The sequence below is a fragment of the Hippoglossus stenolepis genome, chromosome 6 (genome assembly GCF_022539355.2).
Source record: "Hippoglossus stenolepis isolate QCI-W04-F060 chromosome 6, HSTE1.2, whole genome shotgun sequence".
In the NCBI taxonomy this organism is placed as follows: domain Eukaryota; kingdom Metazoa; phylum Chordata; class Actinopteri; order Pleuronectiformes; family Pleuronectidae; genus Hippoglossus; species Hippoglossus stenolepis.
In genome coordinates, this window is record NC_061488.1 from 9119933 (window position 1) to 9130913 (window position 10981).

The following is a 10981-nucleotide window of genomic DNA, read 5'->3' on the forward strand; positions in this document are numbered from 1 at the left end:
ATTAAAAACAAGATATTTAATGAAAACACTCATGCATGAAATAACACAGGAAATGAATATGGGTCATTTCCTGTGTTATTAGAAGGGTAGTGAAACAAAAATGATTTTTATTCAAAAATTAACAAAGAAAAAATTTGAATAAGGATTAATTGGGGAATACCTGAAATACTGAATGATGAAATTAATTCACTGAAAAGATAAAAACTGAGCGGGTCACATTTCGGGAATTTTCGAGTGTATATCAAAACGTATACAGCAATGAACAAACAACAACTTTGACCTGAACACATCTATTAGTCTGTATGTAGTGATGGCACCACCTACTGCCAAAAGGAGGTAAGCCTCGTTTTACAACTTTAATTTGATTTACATAAAATGTTCACCGTTTTCATCAACATCCATTTGCACCTGTACACAAGACCATGAAATCCAAACCCCCCCTAAAGGGATATATTCATAGCTGCAGATGAGTTATACTTCATGCATACACCCAAAACACAGTGATTGGAGCAAAGTACAGAAAAGACACAAACAAATCAATAGAGAATAGTAAATTAAGGAAACAACTTCATCATCCTATGAAAACTGAACATTCCAAGAGAGGGTAGTGAAACATTCAGAGGGTCTCATTTCTCTCCGCAGTGCGATGGAGTAAACTAAAAGTGTGAAAAGGGGAAATATGGAAATACTCAAGTAAAAGTGCAAGTACCTCAAAACTAGTAACTGATAGTAGCCGTCCTTCTCAAATCCACCAGGGGGCAGTGCGGCCACGCCAAGCACCGTAGCTGCAGCAAAACAGCTCCCAGAAGAAGAAGTGAACGAGGAAAGAAGGAAGCAGACGAGGAGAGAGAACGATTTGATCCCAGGCCGCGACCTGCCTCCGACAAAAGGTTACATAACTCCGAATAAATCACATTTCACCTGCGCTGTGTGCGACCTGCCGACACGGAGCCGTCGAGACGAGTCTCTTCCGCTGCGCCACACCTGCGACATTTTGACTGTGGGACCTCAGTTCGTCAATTTCAAACGGTAACGTCGATGTTTGCTAACGCAGCTAGCTCGTTGCCGCCATATTGGCAGCTCCCAAGTTAGCGCCCGTTTGTCCCCCAAGTGAGCGTCAAAAATGTTTGACTGCGAACATGTCGGAGTGGTTATGATCGGACACGTGTGGCCCGAGTATTCACGATTATTCATATTTGTCCTTTCACTCGAGTCAAACGTGCCCGTAGAGTCGTGATCAGGATCCTGGAATTTAGCTAACGGTGAAACGAGAGCGATGTGGCTAGTTAGCATTTAGCTAAGTGTCGACTGTAACGCATGTTTATCTTTTCTGATTGCTCCCAACACTCACGGGACTGTGAGTTGTGTTGACGCTGAAATGTTCCATTAGGGAAACACGCTGCAGTTTATCGGATGTTGGCTGATGTGTGTGATCGTAATGAACAGCTTGAACCACGTCGTTTTATTTCCTGTGTTGGCTTTTTTTTAATCCAATGCTGATCTTCATCAGACCTGCGACGACATGACCACCGACAGCAAATGCGCTTGCACTCTATTGATCATTGATTTGAGTATATAATTAGCGCCACATGTTAACACTGCAAGTTTCACACCTTTTAAACATAAAAAAAATGATTTCTTGATTATTATTTGTTTTATATATAACTGTAAATTGAATATTTTTTTGTTTTTGGTAGACAAAATATTGTCTGCAGAGGTCAAATCAGTCTGAGAAACGGTGAGATGTGGGTATTTCTCTGACACGGTACGAACTTAACTACTAATCCACAGAATATGTTTTTATAGATTTATCTACAGTGAAATCAGATATTAGTTTCAGCCCTGAATTTTGATGAGGCCACAGAGTCTACAGTCTCCCAATCAATGGAGTTGTTGTTTTCAGCTACTGGGTAACATCTGATTTACTTTTCATAAACAAATCTGGTGTGCAGTTTTAATTATAGCTTTTAAATGCATGTTGGTTTTGGTTGATTCAACTTATTTACTAGTGTTTAATTGTCAAAAGGAAAGCATTGGAGCTATCAGTTGTTTAGCATATAGGGCTGCAAATTTATTCTCTACGTTGATCAACAGTTTTTCCTGAAAAGTGATAGAAAATACTGATGTTTCCTGTTGAGTAAGGCCGGGTCATCAACCCGCCCGCTTTGTTTGAACCATTGAAAACACAACCTACTATTACATGAGTCAGTCTTGCATATGAACTCAATGGTGAATTATCAAAATAGTTGCCTGTTGTTTTTCTGTTGGGAAGAGAACTTGTGACCAACTGTATCAAAACCATTTTTTGCGTCAGCTTGATCACTCGTTAATACAAGTTTTTTTTGTTGCTTCCTTTCCACAGGATCATCATGGCTGATGATTTTGACGTTGAGGCCATGCTGGAGGCTCCATACAGAAAGGTGGGTACAGGACTGCAGAGATAAGGCCTGTTTCACTGTTATGTTTTACTCTAGAGTCCTTTTTATATTTGCTACTGTGACAAAGTTTACTTGAATGTTGTGTGGTGTGTGTGATTGAGTATTTAAAACGCAATACAGAATTATAAATAAATCCACATCTATCTCTCTTTATAGACTTCCCTAATGATATCTCACCTCTACTCCCATGAATTCATCTTTGATTCCACTGTGAACTGTGAAAAAAAGGAAGGTAGTTATTGTGCATATACTGATGTACTGTGGTTCACCTTAGGACTAAAAGAGATTCAACCTAGAACATCCAATCCCTATTCGGTTTCAACAAGGTGAATGCCAATGGTTGATAAGCCCATCTTTACCTTACCAGCAAAGGAGGCAGTATTCAGGTTTACTATCTGCATTCCAATACTGGCTCTGGATGTACAGGCATTTACGGTCAGGTTTAAATTATTATCCCGAAGAGGGGGAAAAAAGGTCCTGCAGTGTACGGCTACAACAAGAAAAGGTAATTCAACTTTCACCAAAAAGTCTTGAACAATAATCATAAAATGTGTTAGATTAGGTTTTATTACTACAACTTTGTTTCAAACTGTAAATTTTAGATTTTAATACCTGTGGTTTGACGACAATATGTTTGAAAATGAAAAGATTGCTCTTTTCAATGTACAAAGTAACCATGTCATAATTACACGGAGAAGCAACATGCATCACTTCCTCTTGCTTGTAAATATGAATACTGCCTCCTTGCCTTAGTCAACTGTATTGTGAATAAGCATCTTGATTATTTTTGCATGCTACACTACACCACAGATATTGATATATTACTAGAATGATTATTCTATTTAGCATCATTTTATTATAAAGTGAGTTACTTTTACGTAGTTGATAATTCCTTAAGTCACAAGGTTATGAGTATTATTTCATAATTCAAATATATTGGTAGTGTAACACCTGGCTGAATTGATGGATTTTTAATATACATTTTTTTTCATTAATTTATTTTCTTGGGCGTCAATATTACTAAGAAGTGTGAATCCCTGTTTGCTTCAGGGCAAGATGTGTGACAGAGGTGGCATCGAGCTCTTACAGTCCAAGAACGAAAATGGGTGAAGATCACTGGACTGACATCAACCACACAGGATCTCTTTTAGTGGCCCGTGGGCCATATGTGGTCACTTGATTAGGCACAAATTGTGGCATTGGTACGACCTAATAGAAAGGGAATGTTGGAGATGACCTGACAACTTCCTGAACTCAGCTAATATGTTGGACACCCTCCCCTTATCTCTTGCTTAGTTGCATTAAGTACTAAGCAGCCTTGTTTAGAAAAACTGGTGGGATGGGAAGCTATTGGGGTGGTGGAGGGACACTGTCCAGATATGACAGTAGGAAGTTTTTTGTATTATTATTAATTGAATATATTCTGCATTTTCTCTTGTCCCACCCCATCCCCTTTACCTTGACGACTTGAAATGTTGCATCTACGTCCTCATGATCTTCTTCTATCAACCTTGCTTAGGATGAGATCAAGTCCTCTCATGCAAATGGCCATGATGACCAGAATAAAAAGTAAGTTTTATTTCACAGAACTACACAAACTCAGTTTGGTTCATACCTGTTTTGTTGCACCTCAGTAGAGTGGGTTTAACGTGTCCTCTCACAGGAAAAGGAGGAGCAGAAGTAGGAGCCGGAGCCCAGGCTCTAAGAAAAGAAGAAGCAGAAGCAAAGACAAAAAGAAGGGTAAGAAGAGGAGCCGGAGCCGAGAAAGAAAACGAAGCCGCAGCAGAGAGCGCCATCGCAGCGGCTCCCGGAGCAAGGAACGATCTGGGCGTTACAGAGCACGAAAGAGCCCCATGTATGTGACACTTTAAATATACTGTTGTATACACCCATTTGCCACTTTACTGAGTACATATGCTAAATATAAAAAAATGCCCGTAATACATTTTATTTAATTCCTTCAAAGTCTTAACTACATAGATTCTGAATCTGGCTGATGTGGATGTAAATTGCAACCTAACAGGTTGATGGATGCATTCAACCACAAGGCAATAGTTCTTTTTCTTAAACAAACCCAAGTATTTGTGGCATGTGCAAAAGCAAGGGCACCCTACTAAGTTAGTCCTTAGTAAATACCCCACCCCCGTCCTCCCCTGCCAGCTGTTAAGCATGTGGGTAGAAATGTTCTGCTTTGGGGTGTGTGTGGCTGCTAGTAGCACTGGAAACATTGAACAGGCAGTGGGAAGAAGAAATGTCATGCAGTCAGTCAAGGACAATAATCAATGAAACTGAAGAGGCTGGTTTTGACAACAAAACTGACACAAGGCAGACCTCTGAATCCTCTAACTACTGTAACAAACACAAGAGGAAGCTTATCTGGAACAGTCAGTGGTCCAGATAAACATCACTGTAAATCTGTATATAGATGGAAGTGACCTGGGGGAAGGGTGGGTCAAAAAAATTCTAAATTAAGACTAGACTTGAAAGAAAGTTTACTTACTCTGATACCAAAAGAAGATAACTAGTAGAGAACCCAAACTTTTGCACAGGCTACTGCTTTTTGAATTTCATTAATATGCTTATCTGCTGCGGGGATTGCATTTATGACTTTTCTCTTGAAAATCAAGTGTGTGTGTGTGTATATGTGTGTATATATATATATAGACGTGCTTATTCTACTCTTTTTATTACAGTCGCAAACGTTCCAAAAGTCGGAGCCCCTTCAAAAAGGAAAAGAGTCCCATCAGGTAAGATGAATATTCACATTTTATATAATGCCAAAAACTGTTATTTAGGTGATTACACACTTAATATAAGTATTTTATATAAGATTTCTGCCAATAGATCCCTTTCACCCAAATCTTACACACTGGCTACCTACTCTTGCTAGCATAACTTTTCACCTTCCTTGGCCTCGTAGCTAAACTAACAAACATGCCATCTGTGACTTGCAACTGTGCCTCATTTCAGAAAGCAAATAAAAAGATTGCTGACCTTAACGAGGAAATCCTGCGGCTTTCGAATGAACTGCGGAACAGAGACTCTGTCTCAAGCAGCACAAAATACTCCAGGCAAACATCCCTGACACATTTCTCTGAGACCCCGCCAACTGTCCCCGGCTTTAATCCTGCTCTACTCCAAACCACCAGTCCTCTTGGGCTGAGGTATCGTAGTCCGCGGGCGTGAGGGGCTCAGGTTGAGGCTACTTCACCACCTCAACTTAATCTTTCCCACAGCTTCACCGACTTGTCTGATGACTCTGGTACATCCAGCAGACCTGTCTGCAACCTCTTCCCTCTCTAGATCATTTTTTTTAAACAGCGCCTGTTGGCCCAGATCTGGATCTCTTCCCTGAGCTGGGAGAGAATCCTTCATCCAAGTCTGAGGTTGCTCCCTCGTCACATTGTCACCTTCAGTCACCACAGTCTGTCAGTGACTTCCACAAACAGTGGGTATTCAGATCAGATTTTCTATCTGAATTCTCAGATCTGCTCTCTCCACTTCTGCCTAAATATGACAGGATCTGCAATATTGGTGATTATAATATTTGTGTATGTTGTGCAATGACTCTGGCAGGGGAATTTCTTTACCTCTTCAAATCGCTTGAATTTGTGTTACACCCCCAAAATTAAACCGGCCCCCATTCGCTCTTGCATTATTAATTCAACAGCTGGCAAATTTTAATATGCATTCTCATCCCGGATGATATCACGGGCAAACCTTGGTGCACGAGCACAATTTACTAAGTCTGCAGCAAGAAATCTGGTTGTGGTCTTTGACTACAACCTGAGCTTCGAACCTCACATTAAGAAGGTTGTACAATCGTGTTTTTCAGGAAGATGGAGCATTTGTTGCGAGGGCCCCTTCACTTTGGAACAATCTGCCAGAGAAGATTAGACTGTTAGAATCGGTTACCTGTTTTATCTCTCTTCCTAAGACACGCATCTATTAACAATCTTTTATAGCATGTGTTTGAGTTTTTATCCATATCTTTATAATTATTATTACAAATGATACACTTTTACAAATTACTCTTTGTGACTTTCATACTGTTTGTTGTAAAGCACTTTGTTACTTGTATTGAAAAGTGCCATATAAATTATTATTTCACCCATTATCTCTAGGGCCGTGCCCATCAAGCTGGGCTGTGACATTTGATGTCACCAAGTGTACTGTCAAAGTGTTGTCTTAAAATATAGTTGCCATAGAAACAAAGTGTAGTTAACAGTTCACGGTTGATCCTGCATCTACTTTGGTCCTCAGCAATACCACCAGCAAGTTTGATGTAGCTCAGATGCGTGATTATCAAGAAAATCAAAAGACTCACAGGTTTGTTATTGAAAAGTTGGATGGATTGTGAATATTCCTGAAGAATAAGTCTGTTTCATTCATGTTTTTAACAAGTTTGACGTTTTTGTCCTTTCAGGCAACCAATTGACAATCTAACACCTGAGGAGCGGGATGCACGCACAGTTTTCTGTATGCAGCTCGCTGCCAGAATCAGAGCTCGGGACCTGGAAGACTTTTTCTCAGCTGTCGGAAAAGTCGGTCTATTTTCTTGTTTTTGTGAATATATCCAGAAAGTCAGTCTGTAGAAAATATCTTAAACCATCACTGTTTCTCTCTGAAGGTCAGAGACGTAAGAATGATCTCAGACAGAAACTCAAGGAGGTCAAAGGGCATCGCATACATCGAGTTTGTGGACTCCTCTTCTGTGCCTCTGGCGATCGGACTGACCGGCCAGAGGCTTTTAGGAGTTCCCATCATCGTCCAGGCCTCTCAGGTGGGTGTCCTGACCTCACTGTAACCACTTCATCCAGTGGGACTTTCAATGGACGGCTCTAAAGCCAAAGAAAACTCAGTCTGATACATTGACCAGTTTTAATGTCCGCACACGCAGGATCTCAGGGTGACATGACTTGTTTGTAAATTGCTAGAAATGCAGTGAAGAGCTTTAAAACAAGTATTTTGTTCACCAGCCTCCATTTAAACAGACTTAAGATCATAATTAGCTCAGTTTACATTCATTTGGAATAAATTGGGCATTTCTGCATTGCAGCGCCTAATGTTTGACATATATTGAATTAACAGACTTATGCTTCACTTTCCATGTAATTACAGGCAGAGAAAAACAGAGCTGCAGCGGCTGCTAACAATTTACAGAAGGGCAGTTCAGGTCCGATGCGGCTGTACGTGGGCTCGCTGCATTTCAACATCACCGAAGAAATGCTTCGAGGGATCTTTGAGCCCTTTGGAAAGGTCAAGAACAAATTTCTTCTATTAAATTAGAATCTCCAAATTTCTGTGCAGATGCATTTGTTTCAATCTTTTTTGTTTTCACAGATTGAGGGAATCCAGCTCATGATGGACAGTGAGACTGGACGATCCAAAGGATATGGCTTCATATCGGTAAACAGAGCCTGTGTGTTTTATTTACAGTGCTGTGGAGTCTGTAGCAGATGTTTACACTCACCACTTTGTCTTCTGAAGTTTGCAGATGCAGAATGTGCAAAAAAGGCCCTGGAGCAGCTGAACGGCTTCGAGCTGGCCGGGCGTCCGATGAAGGTGGGGCATGTGACGGAGCGCTCAGACTCCTCGACGGCCAGTTCCTTCCTGGACAACGACGAACTGGAGAGGACCGGCATCGACCTGGGCACCACCGGGCGTTTACAGCTAATGGCTCGACTAGCAGAAGGTTTGTTTAATGACAATAAAGTCAACTTTGTTTTCAAATTCTTTTTGGAGGGGGCCTCAAGTAAGAAAATAGCAGAGGAAGTTTTGAAATCCAGTTCTGTGTTTTACAGCTGAACGCAGAACATTGATATTGATTTTGTCGTCTAACTTGTGCCAGTTTCCCAAAATGCCACCGACTGTCAGTATTATGAAGCATGCGTCTGATTTAATATTCGAATTTACACTTATGCAAAAAATTTTATTTGTCTCCCTCCTCAGGAACTGGTCTGAAGATCCCCCCTGCTGCTCAGCAGGCCCTGCAGATGACTGGGTCCATACCGTTTGGAAACATGTCTTCTCAACAATGTGAGACCTTAGATGATTGAACATTTTTAGTTAGTAATAGGCTTGTTTCAAATAATTGTTAATCGCTTTAGCTGTCCCAACTCCAGCTTCAAACCAAGCCTTGAACCTCCCATCACAGCCGCTGGCCACACACTGCCTCCAGCTGTCCAACCTGTTCAACCCACAAGCGTAAGCATTTTATCTTGTTAGGTGGGCTCATGTTTTTTGTCATGATAATCATGTGTCCCCTCCAGTGGCCAGAATGTGAATGTGGGTCTTTGTGTAGAATTGTATATTAGTGCAGGCCAGACCAACAACTTACAATCATACTCCTACAAAATGCCTCCTTTGTATTGACCCTGTGCTACAGCTTGTATTTCACACTAAAAATATCACGTTGGAAGATTCACACTTTGCCTGACACAAACTAAAGAAGCCTCATTATCTTCAGGTGAACTTTAGAAATAGTTTTTACACAGAACGAGAACTGGACCGTCTTAATAGAAGTAACAAGAACTCTTTCAATGTACATCGTTGACATCATTTTAAGATTTGCTTGATATTAACAATCTGACTTGTTTTCCAGGGAAAACGATCCCACCTGGGCCACTGAGATCCAAGACGATGTGATCGAGGAGTGCAACAAACACGGAGGAATAGTTCACATTTATGTGGATAAGAACTCAACTCAAGTAAGTTGAAGCACACAAAATGTCACATCATCCAGATAGATTTGACACATTATCGTACATGAATCATGTCCCACGTGTTGGTTCTTAGTTGTGTATATAACCTGGTAATAAGCGGCGGAGAAGGTATATAAAGGATACTGCTACATCTTCGATTTCAAATCTGCGAACTGCAAAGGGTTGTTGTAGTAATCTATTTTCTGTTCACACAGGGTAATGTGTATGTGAAGTGTCCCTCGATACCAGCAGCGATGGCAACTGTAAATGCACTTCATGGACGCTGGTTTGCAGGTATGTCTTGAATCCTTCAAAGTATAGTTCACCGAAAAAAAGAAAATTCACTTATTAACACTAAAAATGTGGAGTTTTCTTTAGGTTTTAACCATTTTTCTTTTTCTTTCCCTTCCAGGCAAAATGATAACAGCTGCCTACGTTCCCTTACCCACCTACCACAACCTTTTCCCTGATTCCGTAACGGCGAAGCAGCTTCTTATGCCGACACGTCGATAGTCTGAGACATGCTTCTGAAGGGCAGTGTAAATACATTTGTTTGCATTCATGGAGCTGTCATTGAAACAGACTCATCGAAATTAGTTGGCTGTGCGTAATAAAAGTTGCCTCAACTTCAACATTGAAAACTAGGTTTTGGTTTTTTTAGTTGCTTTTCAAAGTTTGTGGGTTTGTGTTGTAACTATCACTGAGAAGTAATCTGCAGGTATCTATTGGTCTGTATGTTTTTAAATATTACCGTCTTATCTGCTTGTTTAAATCCAGTTTTAGATTTAAAATTGCAGAGTCACAAAATGTGTTGGGTTAATAGGCCTTAAATGCCAAAAGTATATTAATGTCAACAATAATCCTTTGTACCTTTTTACAGCCATAATTTCATTTTTTGTATGAAGGCTCCCAATAAACTTGGCAAATTTGACAATTCATTTTTCCATTCGTCTCCTTTTTGGGAGTTTGTCAATTCCAGGATCAAATATAAAACTTTCAAAGGACCCAATGTTTCTCTGATCAATGCAATTTCTTTTTTTTTTTTTTCAGCAATAAATTTAATTTACCATAAAACGTCTTGAGATTTTTGTCTAAGCTAAGAGTTCTGTTTTACACCTTTAACCAGTCATGAAACCCAAATGTCACTCAACTGGTAAGAAGCACTTTTACTCTCCAGTTACTTAAATGTTTGGTTGTTTCAGCTCCTTGTAACAAGTGAGTCTTTTTCTGTATTTGCAGTCACCAGACAACCACGTGTCCTGTGATCTGATTAACAGCTCAGACATGACTTAAATCAAATGTCATTCATGAGACTAGAACAAGCTTGATGAAAATAACTTCTTTCAATACAGAAACTGATTCTATCAAGTATCTACAAAGTCTGGATGCATATGCCCTGCTGACTTCAAACTACATAAGACTTCGTAGGCGGCCCCAACGTTAGCACAAGCCGGTTAGTTTAATTCACGATTTACAATTTAATGGCTTATTTTCTTTGCTGCAGGGATTTTATTCACTTTATAAAGTTATTTGCCAAGTTGATCCAGCTCTTTCACAGGTATCGTGGTTTATCGTGTGTATTTGCCAAACCAGTTTATCTTCATTTGAAACTCAACAAAGCCAAGCTGTCGCCCTCTGGTTTGTTCTAGACTGAGTTTGAATGACTTCTCTTGTGGCTGGAGAAACAAAACTGGTTCTCAGTATTCATGCAACGATGGATATTACTGACCACACCCAACTAATGTCTTACTATGCTAACCTCAGTGATGTCGTGGCTTTCTGACCCCATCCTAACTGACGTGACAATGCACCAACAGGCCTCAAGGGGGTAGTAATGAG

General features: G+C 40.3%; 1 protein-coding gene across 6 annotated transcripts; it reads left to right on the forward strand.

Annotated features, from left to right (window-relative positions):
- The first annotated feature begins 768 nt into the window (after positions 1-768).
- rbm39b (RNA binding motif protein 39b) lies at positions 769-10078 on the forward strand. Of its 6 annotated transcripts, none has more exons than XM_035159912.2 (17): positions 798-1029; positions 1698-1765; positions 2363-2420; positions 3958-4007; positions 4102-4293; positions 5132-5185; positions 6702-6767; positions 6865-6982; positions 7069-7221; positions 7560-7697; positions 7782-7847; positions 7929-8133; positions 8391-8477; positions 8549-8645; positions 9043-9148; positions 9358-9436; positions 9555-10078. In XM_035159912.2, exons 3-17 carry the CDS (start codon positions 2370-2372, stop codon positions 9653-9655), a joined length of 1563 nt encoding a protein of 520 aa, XP_035015803.1. In that variant the 5' UTR covers positions 798-1029; positions 1698-1765; positions 2363-2369; the 3' UTR covers positions 9656-10078. The 6 variants fall into 6 exon arrangements, with proteins under 6 accessions (XP_035015802.1, XP_035015803.1, XP_035015800.1 ...); XM_035159913.2 differs by having other exon boundaries at positions 801-890; XM_035159911.2 differs by lacking the exon at positions 1698-1765 and having other exon boundaries at positions 769-890.
- Positions 10079-10981: the final 903 nt, after the last annotated feature.

What these genes read in the sequence shown, in the direction of transcription:
- rbm39b (XM_035159911.2), top strand. Translation starts at nt 2,370, where the DNA reads ATGGCTGATGATTTTGACGTTGAGGCCATGCTGGAGGCTCCATACAGA. An exon ending in AAACATGTCTTCTCAACAAT is followed by an intron (nt 8,478 to 8,548) that starts GTGAGACCTTAG and finishes TAATCGCTTTAG; the next exon opens with CTGTCCCAACTCCAGCTTCA. An exon ending in AACCTGTTCAACCCACAAGC is followed by an intron (nt 8,646 to 9,042) that starts GTAAGCATTTTA and finishes CTTGTTTTCCAG; the next exon opens with GGAAAACGATCCCACCTGGG.